This window comes from Coregonus clupeaformis, chromosome 23 (genome assembly GCF_020615455.1).
Source record: "Coregonus clupeaformis isolate EN_2021a chromosome 23, ASM2061545v1, whole genome shotgun sequence".
Taxonomy (NCBI): Eukaryota; Metazoa; Chordata; class Actinopteri; order Salmoniformes; family Salmonidae; genus Coregonus; species Coregonus clupeaformis.
Genome location: NC_059214.1, coordinates 25,726,663 through 25,747,905, shown reverse-complemented (window position 1 = coordinate 25,747,905; position 21,243 = coordinate 25,726,663). Strand labels below are relative to the sequence as shown.

The 21,243-nt window shown below is 41.4% G+C and overlaps 1 protein-coding gene across 1 annotated transcript in view; it reads right to left on the bottom strand.

The window, feature by feature from the left end:
* LOC121536706 (ly6/PLAUR domain-containing protein 6-like) overlaps positions 1–20,937 on the bottom strand; it is a 29,347-nt gene extending 8,410 nt beyond the window's left edge. The window contains exons 1-2 of the mRNA XM_041844151.2: positions 20,793–20,937; positions 438–611 (exon numbers count right to left, since the gene is read on the bottom strand). Of these exons, the coding sequence (XP_041700085.1) occupies positions 438–555 (118 nt within the window). The 5' untranslated portion in view covers positions 556–611; positions 20,793–20,937. The remainder of the gene's footprint in view (positions 1–437; positions 612–20,792) is intronic.
* Between the last annotated feature and the right edge of the window lie 306 nt (positions 20,938–21,243).

Here is a 21,243-nt window from a genome sequence, read left to right as displayed (position 1 = left end):
TACATGAATACATGGACGTGGCTTGGCCAGTGGATTAACAGTTAAGCCCGACAGCGGTGGCGTGACTGACTGACCGTCTCAATTTTATCACACCCAATCACTGGGATAATAGCGGTCCGGTCACATCATTGATGATGTTAGCAGAAGTGGGATCTCTGAGTGCAATAACAGGTGCTGACTGATCTACAAGTCATACATTTCGCATCAGATTAAACCCTGGGCATTTTCAAAACTTGTCGAAATAATTTTATACATTTAGTACCAACACAAACAGATGATTTTGAGGTGCCAATTCCATGCAAGTCAGCTGCATTTGGGACACTGTGAATTAGATCACAACTAATTTACAGTACTTTCATGCAATTAGTCTGGGAAACTGGGACACCATCACTCTATTGAATACTCTTGGTCATGTAATAATAAAGTCTGATTCTTACTTGAGGGATGGAGGTAGATGATGTCCTGTTCTGTAAAGTCCTTTGATTGGGCTGTTTTCAGCCAATCAGCAATGACCGTCAGCAGTAGGACCCAAGCCACTGCAGGCCAGGGTTCCATTGCTGGCCGCGGCTTCACACATGCAGGTCTCTGATTGGGCAATCACACGAGGACACCTGCAGAGGAAAGAGAGCACACATTTAACCCAATTCTTAGTTACATTACCTTTTTTTTTGACTATACAATAGCATGTTTCATTTTGCACAATTTACTTTGTTTCATTTCAATGACAAAAAGCATATTGTAAAAAAGACAATTGCTTTGGATTTCTGATCAAAGCATCCTGACTGCCTATCCTAACTACATGGTACAGTGACCATGGGTGTCACCAGCCCTTTTGGAAAAGACAGAGGAAAGCCCTGAAGCCCTAGACATCCTCCAATCAGCCACCAGACCAGAAACAACAGAGCAGTGTTCATCATTAGGGCTGCATCCAAAATGGCACCCTATTTCCTATTTCCTATGTGCACTACTTTTGAACTGGTCAGGCAATGTCCACATTTGGAACACAGCTTGCATCTATTATCCCCCAGTCAAACATGTCCTCATTAGATCAATGACATCAGTCAGTCTGCCAGGGACCAGACTCTCATGCATCATCAGCCCTCATTCTGTCTTAATTCTGGTCCAGCTCAGTCTTTATGCAGTGAGAAACAAGTAACAGAGTTAGTCATGAACAAACAGTTGGGATAGTAATAAACACTTCCTTCTATGTGAAGCATCAAAATCAATATAATAATTACATCCAATTGTATATGCTGGTGGTCTGCCCAATGTCTTACCTGCTCACAAAATTATTCTCGAAGGGCTCTCAGCTCTAACTCTAATCATACTCTATCCTGGTTGTGTAGATTTAAAAAAAGACTGTTCAAGGGGACAATGTCATATTGGACAAACCCTCCCCTAACCCTATGGGACTCCCGGTCACAGCCGGTTGTGACACAGCCTGGGATGGAACCCGGGTCTGTAGTGACGCCTCAAGCACTGTGATGCAGTGCCTTAGACCGCTGCACCACTCGGGAGGCCCCAGGACTTTCTTAATTCATGCGGAGAAAGACCCCTTTGGCATAGACTACTATTTCTACAGTATACAGTGTATTCTTAATTGATGGGCTGTGGTCTGCTGTGGATGGTCTGTGCTGTGAACACTGTGAAATTGAAGACCAGGAGAAGAGACCAGGCTCCTCAGAAGACCAGGAGAAGAGACCAGGCTCCTCAGACGACCAGGAGGGTAGCAGGCCAGCCTCCTGGACAACAGAACAGCAGAGTCGAGGAGGAGAGTGATGGCATGTCGGGTGAGGAATGAATCAAAACTCAAACATGTAATACCTGTCAAATGTTATGTTTCTAACTACATAATCGATATTAGAGCACATTTTCTTTCAATCATTTACATTTTCCTTTTTCTATATTAGTCATTTCGTGTGGGAATATATATTTCGTGGGTGGAAACTGGAAAGGTGTGGTATTTTTGTTGTTTTATAATTGTGTCTTGTTGTTTGCTGTTTATGATATAAAAATGAAGAACATTAAAATTATTATTATTTACTTATTGATTAGTCTCTAGGGCTCTGTAAGTGAAAAACATATTTTGTAAATGATAAGAGGTATTTTCTGTTTCCTCTGCTTTTAACACAAATAAAGAAACAACAGTCTTCACTGAAATATTATTGGTTTGTTATTTGTTTCTAAACTAAATCCTTATACATTTGTCACCACAAGACATGAGAGGGAAATATGATTTAATCAAAAGTTATTCAGGATGACTTATAGAATCACTGTGGCTGTCTCTGTCTTCAAAGCCTGAGGGATAGTGACGTTGGGTGACTGCCATTGGATTGATGTGTCACCATCACTATCACAACAAAGGGAATTAAGCTTAACCTACAGTTTCAGACTTAACAGTGACAAAACATAGGATTCCCTGGCAACATTAGAGGGGGAAGGGTGAAATTATTACATTAACATGTATTGTATATTGTACTCATACAGTGGGGGGGAAAAGTATTTAGTCAGCCACCAATTGTGCAAGTTCTCCCACTTAAAAAGATGAGAGGCCTGTAATTTTCATCATAGGTACACGTCAACTATGACAGACAAAATGAGAAAAAATAATCCAGAAAATCACATTGTAGGATTTTTCATTAATTTATTTGCAAATTATGGTGGAAAATAAGTATTTGGTCAATAACAAAAGTTTCTCAATACTTTGTTATATACCCTTTGTTGGCAATGACACAGGTCAAACGTTTTCTGTAAGTCTTCACAAGGTTTTCACACACTGTTGCTGGTATTTTGGCCCATTCCTCCATGAAGATCTCCTCTAGAGCAGTGATGTTTTGGGGCTGTCGCTGGGCAACACGGACTTTCAACTCCCTCCAAAGATTTTCTATGGGGTTGAGATCTGGAGACTGGCTAGGCCACTCCAGGACCTTGAAATGCTTCTTACGAAGCCACTACTTTGTTGCCCGGCGGTGTGTTTGGGATCATTGTCATGCTGAAAGACCCAGCGACGTTTCATCTTCAATGCCCTTGCTGATGGAAGGAGGTTTTCACTCAAAATCTCACGATACATGGCCCCATTCATTCTTTCCTTTACACGGATCAGTCGTCCTGGTCCCTTTGCAGAAAAACAGCCCCAAAGTATGATGTTTCCACCCCCATGCTTCACAGTAGCTATGGTGTTCTTTGGATGCAACTCAGCATTCTTTGTCCTCCAAACACGACGAGTTGAGTTTTTACCAAAAAGTTCTATTTTGGTTTCATCTGACCATATGACATTCTCCCAATCCTCTTCTGGATCATCCAAATGCACTTTAGCAAACTTCAGACGGGCCTGGACATGTACTGGCTTAAGCAGGGGGACACGTCTGGCACTGCAGGATTTGAGTCCCTGGCGGCGTAGTGTGTTACTGATGGTAGGCTTTGTTACTTTGGTCCCAGCTCTCTGCAGGTCATTCACTAGGTCCCCCGTGTGGTTCTGGGATTTTTGCTCACCGTTCTTGTGATCATTTTGACCCCACGGGGTGAGATCTTGCGTGGAGCCCCAGATCGAGGGAGATTATCAGTGGTCTTGTATGTCTTCCATTTCCTAATAATTGCTCCCACAGTTGATTTCTTCAAACCAAGCTGCTTACCTATTGCAGATTCAGTCTTCCCAGCCTGGTGCAGGTCTACAATTTTGTTTCTGGTGTCCTTTGACAGCTATTTGGTCTTGGCCATAGTGGAGTTTGGAGTGTGACTGTTTGAGGTTGTGGACAGGGGTCTTTTATACTGATAACAAGTTCAAACAGGTGCCATTAATACAGGTAACGAGTGGAGGACAGAGGAGCCTCTTAAAGAAGAAGTTACAGGTCTGTGAGAGCCAGAAATCTTGCTTGTTTGTAGGTGACCAAATACTTATTTTCCACCATAATTTGCAAATAAATTCATTAAAAATCCTACAATGTGATTTTCGGGAAAAAATATTCTCAATTTGTCTGTCATAGTTGACGTGTACCTATGATGAAAATTATAGGCCTCTCTCATCTTTTTAAGTGGGAGAACTTGCACAATTGGTGGCTGACTAAATACTTTTTTTCCCCACTGTATGCCTTTAATGGTATGCCTGTGTCCTTGAGTGTCTGTGTGAGCAAGGTTAAGACATGTTGTTTTACCATTACATGAGGATCTCCCTTGACTTTCCCAGACAAGATTTCTTAAGGGTCTGACCAATTCTCTCTGAAGAAATATCCAGTTACCCACAACATGCCCAATACAGACAAACCAGCCTTACCCAGACACAATATTGTGACATTCATTAGGTTCAGGAATTCATCAGCAGAAGGAGACGGTGGTCTAGTCTAGTCTCACTACCAAGGCCCATGTTGTTGTCCCACTTAGGGATTCTGGGTAGATGTTGGCTTCACTGAAAGTCTGAATAACCACAGTCACGTTGGAGGAGAGTTCCAATACTCTTGTTTCCACCACAGAATGGTGAAATGGCCCTGACCTTCCAGAGAATGGTAGAATGGCCTGACTTCCATTCAGTGTCCTTTTCCTAGTCTCCCAGACAGGTCCAGGGTAGCCAGGGTAGATGGGGCCTCTGTCCCTTGGGAAAATCCCAGAGTCCAGAGCCTAGAGCACAGGACACAGCCTGAGAGCTGGGAGACAAGGCTCGTCCATCAACCCTGGGGGAAATGTATGGGTTGGCTATAGTGTAATTGTGTTCTCCTCACCCTGAGAAAGACCATGGCCCATTCTGTCAGAGAGAGCTGACAGGGATACAGAGTGCCTGGCCAGGGGACAAGGGATAGCCCTGTAGTTGGTTGTTTTTATTATTTAAAGAAAAATTAGAGCCATTTACACATTTGTCACATACACTTGACTCAAGCAATTTGTATGGCACAACAAGACACAGAGAAGGGTACAAAGCTAACTGATTAAGGAATTGTATTTGAGTAAGACATGTATTACTCCTAAGATCAATGCAAGCAAAAAACAACAACACATTTCTCCAAAGTTCACACTTAGTTCAATTTCATCTGGTAAAATCTGACACCCCCAGTCAAACTGATACTTATTGGCATTAGAGGATTTACCTCTGAGCCTCACTGAGTAATTTTAGGATTAGCTCTCAAAGTCAGCTGACTCAGACTGAGCAGTGTGAATGTACTCACAGTGCTCAAACAAACCAAATCAAATATTGCTCACAAATAGCAGCATCTCCTTGAGACTTTAAACTTTAAAGTGTCCTGTAAGCCATCTTTTTTACAGCCCATCAGCCGGTGATGTCATTAAAGGTCCAATGCAGCCATTTTTATCTCAATATCAAATCATTTCTGGGTAACAATTAAGTACCTTAGTGTGATTGTTTTAAATTAAAATGGTCAAAAATAAACAAAAATTACTTCTTAGCAAAGAGCAAGCAATAATTTTGCTAGGACTGTCTGGGAGTGGTCTGAGTGGGGAGGGAGAAACTGAAAACTAGCTGTTATTGGCAGAGAGGTTTAGAACTCTCTTTCTTATTGGTCTACCTACTAATTTACCGTCTGGTGATTTCACCAGACAGGCCACAACTCCATCCCACCATAACAGGCTGGTCTGTTCAAACAACTCCTACACTAAAAGGGCATTATCATAATTTTCACAATTTCACAGTATTATTCCAACTTCATAGCATGGAAATATATATAAAGCACAGGAAAATCACGTTTTTTGACTGCACTGGGCCTTTAAAGACAGGTGTACAAGGCAATTAGAGTTCTGTCACCCTGGGCGACCAGGCTGCTGTGGTTGAGGAGTGATAAAGCACTTTAATGTATTTAACCAACTAGCACCATCTAAGAACACAGCCACACCACAACCTTTTACTCTGAATTTCTACACCTTAATTATCAAACAAAGCTGCTCAGCCAAGTTTAGTGTGGATTAGGATTTGTGTTGTTTATGAACCTTGAGGCAGGTAGCTAAAAGGTATTGTAACACGGGCCAAAGAAATCTAAAAGTTATCTATATTTTTCAGGGTGTGGCTACACTGACACACTGTTGGATTTTCAGCGCACCAAAACAAAACATCTTTCATTTTCTGGGCTCTGGCTCATACAGTACTGTGTGCATGCTTTCTCTTCTTTACTGCACACTGCTGTTGAAGAGATAAGAGAAGTGTGTTTATCTTACCATGTTAAGTCAGCTTATTTTGTTGACTAATGGCCCTGAGCAAATATTTTCAGTCACTTTAGTCTGAGCTATTAGCAGGGTACCTGATTTATAAAAACAATATCATTGTTTGGTGTGGGGATTGCTCTGTGATAGAATCGATAGGACAATGTTGTGATTGTGATTTAGCTTGGCATGTGAAATTAAGTAAACCTTTGGGGCATGATGAAACAATCTTAATACTCAATGTAAGTCTGCAATTATTGATTTGATTTGAATAGATTAAGCAATCACAAAGAGCACAACTCATTGCAACAGAGCCATCATGACGAGAACAACTGATATAGGCCTAGACAAAGTACAGCTATTTTCTTTACTTTTCCTGTTGATAAACGATATTCCACAAGTATAGATACAGTAAAGTACACTAATAGAGCAGAATATGTTTTTTAAGACACAAATGTGAAATTCAAGGGTTTGGCAATTCAAAGAGTTGTCTGATGGTTCACTCTGATATCATCTGCCTCCCCCTCCCTGTACAATAAAGGAGCAAAAGAGGACAAAAGAGTAAAGCCCCCCCTGGACCGCCTAATTGAGATGTACCTTTTGGTGATAAATGAGGTGCTAGGGAGCTGGAGTGGGTCTTTAATACTATAAGACAACACTAACATAGGTTGTCAAAGCTATCAGGAAAAAAAGGGAATTCAAAAAATTTGCTCAATTTGCTGAACTGTGGAAATCGAGCCTGAACTTCACTCCTGACCTAATCTCTACAATCAAATCCTCTAATCTCTTTTATTTTTATTTTTATTTTTTACATTCAACACCGGAATCAGTGCCTCTCAACTTCTTTCAAGTACACTTGTTCATTACGGCTCTCTTGTATACACATAATACATGCAATTTCAACTTTCAATGTGATGCCAGGAAAACCACACCCACTAACACAAAACACAACATATGCCCAGAAGCTGTGCAGAGTCATGGCCCCTTGTAATGCTCTACCTTCTGACCCCCTGGACAAGGCGTTGTGGCACTCTGTAGCCATGGTGGACTGCATTGAGTTTCCTCCCAGAGATTGTTATCATGGCTAAAGGTCCACAGTGTATTCAGGGAGAGACCAAAAGAGAGAGGTGTACATATCAACCAGCAGGAACCCTGACCCATTTCCTGTTTCCCTTTCCTGCCTCCAGTCTACACAGTAGTCTTTAGGCGCTACTGTAACAGGTAGAGAGACAAATACATGAAACAGACAAATACATGAAGATTATTCTTGGATGGACCAAGAATGATCATCTGCAATGCTAGGATAACTTTGACAGGCCTGTTGTGTAAAATACTGCACTAATACAACAGGTCAGACGGGCATCCTTTATACAAATATTTTTTGACCATTTATTTAGAAAGATTCCAGCATTCTAGGACTCACCAGTTTTGGAGTGTTCAGTAATTTACTAATTCCATTATTTTCACAGATGGAACCACTTTCTCAGTAGCACATTAAGTCCTTAAGAGGACTGTTGAACTGCTAAAACCAGCCGCAAAAACCATTGACTGATCACAGGGTTGATGAGGCAGATCAGATTAGTGTTTCTGATATTCACCAGACTAACCTCTGCCTCAACCTTTACTCTGGGGAATACAAAATAATAGCTCTTATAGGAATGGGGAGAAAGCTAAAGGACACAAACAGACAGGTATCCCATTGACATTGGGAGTGGGGACAAAGGTCTTGTTTCAACTCTACAGGTGTCCACACAGAAGCCTAAGGATGTCTTATGTACCTTAATCTCTCTATGAGGATTCTAACTTAACATGCTAAGGTACCACTATCTCTCTGTGAGGAGTCTAGTATTACATGTTACATGCTAAGCCATATGTGTCAGCAGGTGCCTCACCTGATAAAGACTTTCCCACTAGAACTTTGGAGGAAACAAATGGACAAGACTCTGACAGAAATGGAGAATGATCGAGAAAGAGAGGGCGACTGCAACTCCAAAATAGTTTATCTACATACGTCAAACGGATAATCGAATTTCAAAGGAATTTCCTACAAAATCAGGGCCAAATTTAACACTAGCTAAAAACTTCCCACAACATGTGCCATGATTCATGAAAATAGATTTCACATGGCATTTTTCCCCATGTGATGTCTGTCTTTGTCTGTGTTGGAATAAGCGCTGGGAATGTCTTCACAGTGACAGCTATCTCTTTGATTCATTCATTAATAATGTGCTATCTGACATAAGCATCAAGAGAGCATAAAAAAACAATGTTTCTCATATCTTTTTTCATAAGACATAATAATTAATGGGTGGTTCAGAAGGGCAACCTTCCAGTGCATGCCAACCTTTCAGTCAGGAAATGCTTGGAGTGGAAGAACTTCAATCTCACCAGCCTCTCTAAACCTCTGCCAGTACGTCTGCCATAAGTTACACCTGTCATCAAAGCCCTAATGCCTGCTGGCACGCAGTGCAAATAGAAGATGTGGTCTCTTGTTTATATTTAGAATCTTCTCTTTTGTTTAACAGGTCTGAAGGGAGGGATGAGAGACTGTTGTTTGGCAGTTGGCACAGCCACATAGGTAATCACTGTTGAAGGAGAAGTGGAGGAACCTAGACAGAATCCATCTTTTCTCTTTTTCTAACACCACGTGACTGTCTCATTCTTTTGTTTGTCTCTCCTTATTTATTTGTCTGTATAATATTTTTCACTCTCTTCCTTTCAATTCCACAAGATGGGGGAATCTCACTCTGAGGTGACAGGTTAAATGGAAAAGCATCACTCCAGCCTTTAATGAATTTGAGAGTGGTCCCATTTTCCAAACCCCTCCCTTTCAGGTTTACAATATAGCAGGTCGTGGAAACCGACCACTGACTCAGGATTGTGGCTTTAAACGCAAATGCAAAGGTAAGGGTGTGTGTCTGGGAGTGTTTAAGTTTAATTAGCCAGGAAGTGTTTGTGTGTGTGTGCCTGCTGTGAGAGAGGTCAATGGGGTAGTAATGAAGCAAAGCAGCATTTAGTACTCGTAAGATCCCTCTCAGTGCCCCACATGGCCCCAGGTGAGTAATGAATAGCTCCACATGGTTGTGGATATTGGAGGAGGGAAAAATTATGACCATTCATAAACCCTATCCATCATACTGTACAACTGCACTGCTTCAACTGGATATCGGAGGAGGGAAAACAAACCCCATTCATCACACAACAACACTGCTTCAAACCTGGTTTGACCTCTCTACGTGTGACTCTCAATGAATCAAAGAACTACCGGTTCTTACAACTAGCATGTTTATCATCCTTTACCAACTTCTATAAACTTAGTGACATATTATCCAGTCTATAGAAAGGTTTGTGGTCATACGCACATCCTTAAAAACATAGGTGCTGGGCTAATAAAGAAGACTAGAAACAACAATATTATCCAGTCTTACCAATGTTTCATTTCGTTACAGATGCACATAACAAATGAAGAACATAATTAAATCTGTCTTGCCTCTCTACAACTGGCTGCATAGTATACCTTGTTGTCTTGAGGGAGGATGACAAAAAGTCATCCCATCCCAATCTTCTTTCAGGTCAGTGCCAAAGTCAGACCTAATGTTCATATTACTCTAGATATAAAAATCTAAAGTCCAACCCAAAATGCTTGTGGGTGAGAGCAGCAGGAGTCCCTCTCTGAGAGGCTGCCAGCAGGGTAAGGCAATCTGTGGCCCGCAACACAATCTCCTGTGCTGAGCAATGACCTGTGAATAGTGGTTCCTCCCTTCTGAGACGGAGAGAAATGCAAATCACCAGCAGTCTTGTGACTGAGAACTGGTCTGACCAGATTCAGAACAGGAGGGAGGGAGAATGGGTTGGAGAGGGAGGGAGAGAGATAGGTAGGGGAGAGTGGTGAACAGGGTTGGGTAAGTTACTTTCTAAATGTAACCCTTTACAGTTACTAGTTACCTGTCCAAAATTGTAATCAGTAACGTAATTTTGGGATTACCCAAACTCAGTAATGTAATCTGATTACTTTCAGTTACTTTTGGATTACATTCCCCTTAAGAGGCATTAGAAGAAGACACAAATGATTCATCAAACATATTTGGTGTGTCATCATAGTGGTCTCTGATTGGTGGTCATCATTTGGTGTGTCATCATAGTGGTCTCTGATTGGTGGTCATAATTTGGTGTGTCATCATAGTGGTCACTGACTTGTGGTCAGACTCGCTCAGGTGGAACAAATTTACACTTGCACCTTTTTTTCAATGCTAAATTGACATTGAGAAAACCGAAATATGTATTTTTTCGAAAACTTCCTTTAAGTAATCATTTAGTTCTTCAAAAGTACCTGTAATCTGATTACAATTTTTTTTGCTGGGAATGTAACAGATGTAACTACAGTTTTTATTTTTTTATATATAATCATATTGAGGTTCTTGCTGCAAGCTTTTCTTTCTGTGCTGCGGGCCTTTAACAGTTGTGCACATTTCAACAGCATTGTACCTGGGCAGCAGAGTGGTATAAAATATAATACTAGTTAATATAACATAGTAAGCTACAGTATGCTACAGTAGGAGAGGTTTGTCGGAACTTGCCTGCACTACTGAAAAAAAGCTTGACAAATCTATACAGTATGCAGACCTTTTGTCCCTTAACAAATCCAATTATGCCATTCTTTCAGGATGATTCAGAGAAACAAAGTAAAGCTGATTAAATGCAGGGCTGACAACTGCAGTCCAGACAAAGCCCAAGCCTCCCATTGATCCAAAAGTGCCAAAACAAAACGAGACAATGCTTCATCATCATGGACCGTCCGCTCTTGTCATTTGCCATATGGCAGCAGCCAATGATGCCCCTCCCTCTGGTAGCCTATCCCACAAAGCCTGGGGTTACATCCCAAATGGCACCCTTTTCCCTATATAGTGCACTATCTTTGACCAGGGCCCATAGGGTACCCTATGTGGAAAATAGGGTAATATTTGGGACTCACTCTGGGACTGGGGAGTCAGAGTTAGGTCGGATCAGAATTACTGGCTGGCTAATTGAAATCCTACATGCGACCAGCACAACCCTAATCCAGCAGTTTTCTTTTGAAGTGCTCCAAGTCAGCTGTATAATTTTTTAATCCCCAATCTCGACGGTTTGGCGCATACGAAGATCCAGAGGATTAACCATGTAGCTGGTACTCACGGAGGGAACAGACTGCTGGCTAGAGCCAGAAAATGCCATGGTCAGGAAAAAAGGGTGTCCACTGTACAATAATAAAGCAGTGGAATGTTGCCTGTGCAGATAACAAATATAAAATAAATTGTATTTACCATGACATGGGATTTGGCTATTAGTGTTGAGCGATTAGTCCGTTTTGAGGTTGGTTCGGTTTCGGTTCGATTATTACAAAATAATCACGGTTTCCAATTTCGGTTTTGATTATTTGGGTTGAATGCCGTAGCAACACAGAATAAAACAATTAATAAAAGTCCCATGATGATAGTGACTACCCATTACTGCTTATCACTTATTAACCATCATTTATTCACATTACTTTATTTTAATAAAATATTTCAGTTGTGTCTATTACATTTGTTTTATTTGATGATTTTATTATTTAATTCCAAGTCATCATCTCATCTCTATAGAGCTGCTGCCTATGCTGTCTGACAAAATCACTCTTTAGTAGTTCTTCAAAGTAAATAAAGCATACTTTTATGACTGCTGAATATCAACTATCAATCACTTAGATCATTTATTTTCAGGTAGAGATTCAGCTGCTCTCTATAACCCACTATCACACATTCTTCTGTCTTTTCAGTAGCTGGCGTGAAAGAAACGCAGACCGGACAAGTCGATGCTCATTGGATTATATTCATTGTAGTTAATTACCACGTTTTATGCACTAAACTATGTAGAATATTGGCCTGTTAGAAACTACAACTCCCTACTACATCGCACAGCTCAGGCTGGATCTGATTTATCTTTAGAGAAACTGTGCAATGTGCGCATTGAGCTCACAGAAAAAGCCATATGAAATGGAATTCAAATAATTGAACAGACATCAGTCAATTCATTTTTAAAAACTGAAAAATAACCGACATTTCGGTTAATCGCTCATCACTATTGGCTATACTACCTCAGACTGCAGTCACACTGATGATAGACATCAACTATGGGATAGTGCAGATTTGCACAGTAGTTTGAAATAGTCTGGGACTGTAATAATAGAACAGCAGGAAAGAGAGGCTGGATCAAATGAAGACTCAATGGATTGTATGGCTCAACAGTTTGGGCATATAGTCATTATAGTCTATGTTTATTTGTGTGGCTGTATGTGCCACTATGTGCCATTCAATTGCTAGTGAGTAGGCTAGTTATTTACTTTAGATGATAGGACACCACTCCATTTAAAGGAGCAGGGAACATTCAAATGTGTCCCAGAGTTATAGTCTTACTGCAAGGGAAGTGCAATGTGATTAAAGCTTAATTTACTTTAAACTTTATCCCATTAAAATGAATGCATTAAAGTATTTAGGCATACATAAATCACATTAACTAAAACTCTGTCATGACATCATATAACAAATACCAAGCGTGCGATCGTCATAATTACAGGGTAATTTTCCACATTTCAGAATAATTACCTTTATCCCAACATTCTGTGGTTTCTGGCCTGTAGCTTTTTTTCTAATAAAGCTTGTAAATGTGCTTTACTTAGGGCAAAAGTTGAGTCCAACTAAAAAGAAACGTGGGTGTGCTTTAGTATTGAATCATGTCTATGACATACACATAACCTATAAATATGAATACAATAAATAAAAGATTATAAAGTGATCACTACAAAAGCCTTTCATTTCAAAGCAAATATGAGCAGAATTAAACAAAGGTTTATAGGAATGTCAACATTGAGTCAGAAGCCGTCATAATACCTCACGTGGTACATGTTGTTTGTGTACTGTAAACCACACATCGTAGGGTGGCTACCAAGTAAACAGGAAAAGCTCCCTGGGAGGCCAATACAACTCACAATGGAGCTCTCCATCTACTGTACACACTGAACCACTTGACTTTCACTGTACCACTTTAAGGATCACAAGGAGACCCTCCCTTTCATCTTTCCTCTCTCTCTCTTGCACTCTCTTTCTCTGTCTCTCTAACTCCCTCTCTCGTACCACTATGCTACACAGTGCTCAACTCCCTTCTCTCTTACCACAATTTACTTGTACATGGGTCTTGCTGATCGATCAGTCAGTGAGACAGGCATCCATTCTTGTGTCCCAGTGTGATGTGATGTACAAGCGCTCCTATTCTACACATAATGCTTTAGCATGGGGCTTAGGAGAGGCGCAGTCCGCCCCCGCCCCCCTCCTCTGGGACATACCAGCTCTCCCACATTGTTTGGCTGGCCTGTGAAGGGGCTAAAGCCCCTGCATGAGAAACAGAGGGTGCAGTACACCAAATCTCTTTGAAGGGTGGCTAAGACGTGTGAAGTTTTTGATACGGGAACGGGTCCACGAGGAGAGGAGGGGTGGAGGGGTGACTGTGACTGGGGTATGATTGGGATCAGAGGGGCTGACGGGGGGATAATGTACCCCGTGACAGCTGCAGAGGGTTCAGACTCAGAGAGAGGGGCTGCAGGGGTGGATCTGATCCCCTTGAACATAAGGGTGACATGAAGCCATGGGTCTAGTTGAAAGGCAACATGGGAGCTAATTGGGATTTTGAAGGTGATTGTTTTCTTTCTTCTCCCTTTTGTCTTAATAGAGGTACTAGGGACGGCACAAACCACCCTGGCTCAAAACCTTTCACACCACATACACAGGGAGGGCATGGACTGGTGACTTTAAAGGTTTAATTAGGTACTCCTTCTTTGGTGTACCCCAGGAGAATGAAGAAATGTACAGTACTCCATTTAAGAATGAGTGAAACTATGAGAAGCTGGTTTTGATTGTCTACGTTTGAGCTTGATTGAACATTAGAGACCAACAATGGTAGGACTGGGTCTGGTAGGATGAGTGGATAGAAGACAGGACCAGCATAAACCACCAGTCAACGGCCTATAAAAGACAGGAAGGCTGAACCTTTCCAACCAGAACTCAACAAGTCTCCGGTTCTCTGATTTACTCCCTAGCAGCCTGTTGAAGTGACCCTGTCTGTAGTTACAGGAGACCTTCCATGTCTGCTCTTACATGCCTTATCTTACAGAGAACTCATTTCCCTCAGGAAATATGAGCAGTTTAGGACCACATTTTTGTCCTTTCTTCCCAACACCAAAGTCTGTCAAAAAAGCACACAATTAGACACGGTGCATAAAGCTTTAAATGCTATGCTCTGAAAAGGCCTGACTTCAAAGTCAGAATGACTGGCTGCTTCGTTTTGAAGACAATGACCATGTAACCTGAGGAAAATTGGGCTGATCGATTCACAGTCAGGAAAAACTGATTCAAGCAGTCAATTGAAGATGGGCTTAAGTTTAAGAGATTGAAATCCCCTAAAATGGGACCTATGGTTATTGGCAAATACTGAGGTCATGGAAGGGAATTATTATTTTACTCCAGAGATATATAACTGTGATTATTGAAGTATATCCAGGCTTAGGAATTTAATAAACAGAATATAATACAGACAATTGCTTTATAGAAAGGAAATGAATAATCTTATTTATTTGATTATATTGCTTGCTTGCCCTTTTTACAGTTATGTTGCAGAAGAAAATAACATTGATTTTACTACTACTACTACAAAGCATGAATTATGCATAAGACACTATCCAATCACATTCATGGACTAAAAGTGCTGAACTTCAAAGAAAGATCATCAAAATACATTATCTCAAGAGACGTCGTGAGTGTATCTCTGGTTGTAGATAGTAGAACCGTGCCCCTTTACGCTCTGATCCATTCAAAGGATTGAGCAGGGTGACAACGTTGCCTGCATACTAAAATAGAGGTTAACCAACCATAGCCCTTGCCTAGATGCCGTCTCTGTTCAGCTATTACATTCCACTCCTTGCCACTCCCCATTTACTAGAGACTGGCCTTTCGGCAATCTTCAAATACGAAGATTCTATCATTAATGAGATCGAGGAGGTCAGAGTATTTCATCCTGATTCTTTGGCAAATGACAGGAGTGGCAAGGAGTGGAATGATCGCTAAAAAGACTGGTACCCAGACTACCATAACCCCATAACATGGGAGGGAATACAGTATATGTAGCACAATGTTTGAATCAAAAAGGTGAATATGACAGTGGATTGTTTTTGCTTTCCTCAAGAAGCTCTGACTTAATTTGTAGGCTACATTAGAGTCTCAGATTTCCTTGGGGAAAACATTTCGTTCAAAGTGTTTCCCAAATTAAACATCTTGCCCTGTTCTCTTCTCTGCATGTAGAAACACTATTCTCTCTCTTTGCTTTGATCTGTATTTTTTGTCCTTGAAATCTCAGACATTAGTGCTTCTTCTTCATACTTCACTGCAATTTAAATTAACTTTTCTATCTACACTCTTTGATAAGGAAATGCACAGCATGAAATCAAAACACAGAACATTTAAATCAGTTGAAAATGTAGGATGTGTCACTCACAGTGCAGCAGATTATGGTAATCAAGCACTTAACCCCAATATAATAGGACAAAAAGAGACAGCAGGTTCACCCCAGGATGAAGCTTCTTCCAGGCACACAGCGGCGTGAGGGAGACTGGAAAGAGGCGGTGTGGACAAATCGAATAAATCTGTTCACTAAACCATTAGGAAAGATACCAAGGGGTGATTAGAATCCAAATAAATCTGAAACTGAACTGATTTCTACAAGGCCACACCCCTTCTGCAGCCATGGAAAATCATTCCAGTAGTTTCCTTTGAACTAACTCAACAGTGTAAGGTCTCCCTCAAAAAATAAATAGGTTATAGGCCTATTTTATAGGTTAAGGGTTATTCCTTGAAAACCAGAGTACAAATCCCTCTTTAATTACTGGACCCAAGACATGAGTACACATTGAAAAAGTCATCCATGTGTTTAAGCTTCCACAAACTTTGCTGAATAATTCACAGACAGCAGCATTAGCAGTATGTCAGAGACGGGGATATACGGTAGCAAGAGGGAACCACATAACCTACCGTAACCCTTGTTACAAGTACTGTCCTTGAAAAGACAATACTCAAATGTTATGTACTTGAAATTAACATTACAGTTTGCATATTTGGGAATTGGCACAATAAGAAAAAAGCCCCTATGAACCCGATTAGACACATTTGTGAATTATCTCGCTATGACGGATGCCCTGGAGGAAAACTAACCAGGGCCTGGCCTAGCTATGGAGCAAACCATCTCATCTCTGACCCTGTCCCTGATCCTATTGACAGCTTCTCCTCAGTGACACCCTGACTAGAGAGTGGAGAGAGTACCCCACTACAGGCCCAGTCTCTGAGGTACTGGAGACAGAAAGACACCAGGATTCTCTCTCTCTCTCTGCCGTGCATGGGCTGGCTGAAGGGTTAATACTGGTTTGAACTGGTTTAAACATCACTATCATAGCTCAGAACTCAGAGCTTGGAGCTCGTCTACCACTGACCTCTGCTATGCTGTGACCCACTTGAACATAATGGCGATGACAAGTGCGTGACAGTGATTTGCGAGGCCTGTACGAGGGCAGCTGAGAAGTTCCTGAGTCTCCTTGTAAAAATGTGGAGTATTTCCGTTTAATGCCTTTAACAGTCCTAAGAGCCAGACATACAGAGAGAGAGAGAGAGAGAGAGAGAGAGAGAGAGAGAGAGAGAGAGAGAGAAACTGAGAGTAGTCTAAAACAGGAAGAGATAGAACTTGACCCTTATATAAAAGATGGACATTAACCCTATAAAGGATGTGTGAAGAAGGAGTTTTCTCTTCATGAAGTGAAAGACAAATATCATAGGCCACATGTCTGTCAGTAAAAATCACAGGAAATGTTTTCTCACAAAAAGCTCTTTCTTTATCTACCAGACATGCTCTGGTCTGGCATCCAGGTCTACACCAGGAAACAGGGGTGGCATGTTCCACAATGACTCTCTCTGTGTGTGTGTGTGTGTGTGTGTGTGTGTGTGTGTGTGTGTGTGTGTGTGTGTGTGTGTGTGTGTGTGTGTGTGTGTGTGTGTGTGTGTATGCAAGAGAGAGAGATGCAGCACTATCAACATTCTTCTCCTGTTTCTTTTCAACTGCATTTTGCCACTGAGGGTAAATTACTGCAGGTAACTCAGATACTGTAAATTTACCACTGAGAAAACAGCCAACACAGCATTCTGGCAAGAACAACACAGAGTTGAGCGCACCTTAACAGGCCTCATTTGTCATGTGTTTGCATGCAAAAAGGGACGGACCAAGGACCAACAGGCACGTTACACAAGCCATCCATCAACCTGGTGGGGAGGCTCAGCAGTGGGGCTGGCTGTGCCAGTACATGACTGATTGAGGGTTCCTATAGCAGCCCATTAACATTCACCTCCACAATACCTGTATTATCCAGGTAACAAACCCATCCCCCATACTCTGTCTGCACCCACTGAGGATAATGACCCATATACCTGCATCCTCCGTCTCCACATCCTTGTCATTACCCACGTCTCAAATTATACCTGTGTCTCTCCCCATAACCCCATCTCCATCCCCAGGCGTCACACACCGCTATGGCCCATGCAGGTGTCCCTACCTACATATGTCTTTGCCCATTCGTAGAGCCACGTCACCGGTACCTGTGATGTCGCTCAGGGTCATTGGACCAGCGGCAGTCACAGATACCGGGAGCACTTTCAATCAGAACACCACATAATGGAATGTGTCCAAGCTAATAAGGAGGAATAGAGCGTTCCCCGCCTCACATAAGTGACAGTACATTTCTCAACCTAGTCAGGGGATACCTCACTAATCCATCACACAGCAGGGTGGGTCGGGCTGTAGATCTATCCATCAATGATACAGAGGTAGTGCAATGTTAATATACATTTGTATCATGGTGCATACATAAGCTGTAGGAGAGAGTGCTTTAAACTGACACAAACTTGATATGTTCTGTGTGATAAATGGACTGTTAAACAAATAAATCTAAAACATTTTGATCCTATAAGTCTTGCTAAATGTATTGATCCAATCATCTAATGTACAGTAAGTAGTATGCTATTACACTGAATCTCATCATTTATTTGACAATTGCATTCCTGAAAAGTACACAAAAACAATGTATCAAGTTATTACGCTCTTTCAATACATTTGTGTTTCTCAGTCTTGATTTAAAAATTAATATTAATCTCAATCCTGGGAGTGTTCGCAGCTCCAGCAGCCTGTGATTTCAGTTGAGAGCAAGACGGGCAGCCCATACATACAATCCCCCTGAAATGGGGCCCAGGGGACCCCATGCCTGTTCTTGCCACGCGTGGGCATCAGCCTAGTGCTGCAGAGCAGAGCACAGCCCACAGAAACACACAGTTTACTGGAGGACTCAATCCTTTCATCTCAAAAACTAATTTCTCATGCTCTTTTGTTATGCTGATGGGTCCCAACTAAAGCATGCAGCTCCCCAACTCACACGCCACACGATTATCAATATGAGCCAGAATACAGATGGGGCTTCACACCAAATTTGACCCACTCTTCCCTTATTCAGATCAAATATCAGTTCCCTCCTTTATTCTGATCACATACAGCATACGCATCTGTTCATAAGAATGGTCATCAGTGATGATGTGCTAGGGATTTCAACTAGTGGCACAGATTGGTAAGGATAGCTTTTACAGTTTGTCCTTCTATTGGTGTCCTTAGCTAATATACTGAACAGAAATATAAACACAACATGTAAAGTGTTGGTCCCATTTTTAATGCGCTGAAATAAAATGCACAAGAAGCTTATTTCTCTCAAATGTTGGGCACAAATTTGTTTACATCCCTGTTAGACAGCATTTCTCCTTTGCCAAGATAATCCATCCACCTGAAAGGTGTGGCATATCAAGAAGCTGATTAAACAGCATGATCATTACACAGGTGCACCTTGTGCTGGGGACAATAAAAAGGCCACTCTAAAACTTGCAGTTTTGTCACACAACACAATTCAAAAGGCACTCACACATCTGAGCTATCTTTGCAGGTGCATGGTAACAGTTGAATATGATGAAAAAAAATAAGAAACCTGCACACTGCTCTTGCTAGCAAGAGTATTTCTGTCTGTAATAAAGCCCTTTTGTGGGGAAAAACTCATTCTGATTGGCTGGGCCTGGCTCCCAGTGGGTGGACCTAGCTCAAGTGGGTGGGCCTACTTCCATAGATTAGGGCCTAATTTATTTATTTCAACTGACTGATGTCCTTCTATGAACTGTAACACAGTAAAATCTTTGAAATTGTTGCATGTTGCGTTTATATTTTTGTTCAGTATAGTTGACACACAGATTAAGGAAATAGAGGTGGCAGAAAACACTGTGAATGCCTTATTGCATAAGGATCAAAACAGGGTGATAACAATGTCTATGTAACAGTAGAGAGGAACCTCTGGTCATCACCAGTTCTTTTCTCTGACCACCAGATTTTAGTGGCACCCATACATGGAATATGAAGGGGTAGAGCACAGCAAGGTGATCTAAGCCAAACTGACAACTACCACAGCACGAGCACACAGAGGGGAGCAACCTAGCAGGAGGAAGCAGAGCAGGAGACTAGGGCAAGTCTTTGCCCCCCAGCAACATCTGCTCTACAGAATATGGAGCAACGAGAGAGACCACTCCCAAACAGATGCACTAAAATCCACATAGCAACAGCAGCAAGCCCCCCCATGAACAAAGCCCCCTCCGCTCCACTACTGAGGCTGTTACAGCCAACCCCAAACACAAAACCTCTGGCTTCCATAGATGCATCTGTCCGTGGGTAGGGAAAACACTGTACATGGACAGGATAAGGGTATGGGAGCCTCCATAGTCTACATTCATATCCATTGCAATACTGAGTTCCTTTTCCACAGTGGATCAGGACCCTGGTCTGTAATACTGTCCAAATGTGTGAAATTAAACCTGCATGGCATGGCATTTAGTACAATCTGACAGAGGTGTGTTCTGGTCCAGATGGAGCTCATAGTTTCTACTCCTTGAATACCCCAACCTCTTGATTTAGGAACATAAAAATGTGCAAAACGTTATTGGTTTCAATAGAAACTAGGTAATAATTGTGTAATAATAACGTAACTAATCTGTAGCCTAATAACTATATTGTGGACAATCAGACAGTCCTTTGTTGTTCTGGGAGTACAATCTATTCATGTCAAACAAACAAAAACAGCTTTTCAAATATATTTCACGTTAGTCACTCAAATGACAGTATACATTTTCTCCATCCATAAAATAAGTATTATTGAGGAATGGATAATATTTGTCTATATTCTGGTCATCATGTTCTAGTCCTGACACAGGAGGATGGGGGTCAAAGTGGGTCAACAAGAAGAGCTTAAACACAACACAAAAACAGTGCGTACTAGATACACTTTCATAGTCTATTGCACTTGGCTTTTCTATTATTTTCTATTTTTGTTGTACGTATTTTTTTTCTCAAATAATAAATAATGTATCCAATTCTTTCTTGGGGGGCTCTGTTTCCCGTATGTCACCGCACAGCCACTCTATTGTAACTTATTGATCCCATGGAGTATTTGTGGTTACTAAATAAACTTTACTTACTAGGAATTCCTCCTGCAGCAGTCAAACTTCACCCCAGGTCCCAGCTTTTGAATAGTCCACGGCTCTAAAACAAATTTACACTCCTCGGTGTGTTGCCTTTGCTGATTATTGTACGTCGGTAGGTCGGTGTATTGGCTCTGTGACTCTTTGACGTCTTGGAAATGGAATACATTAGTTGACAACGGGTCGCGGGAGGCGTGTTCAATACTGACTGGGACCGTCCTAATAGGCTGCGCACCTCGATAGTTGGTGCACATTCAAATTAGGAACACAGAGAGACACCACACTTTCACTTAGCCTATCCTTTATTCCTCAATTTGACAAGAAAGGATATTGCAGTTGTCCTTTGAATGCTAAAATATTTATCCTTAAAACTAGAGACGGATAATCAATATTACATATTTTTCTAAAGTTCGTAGGCAGCGAAATAGCTGGAGTCTATTCTGAAATG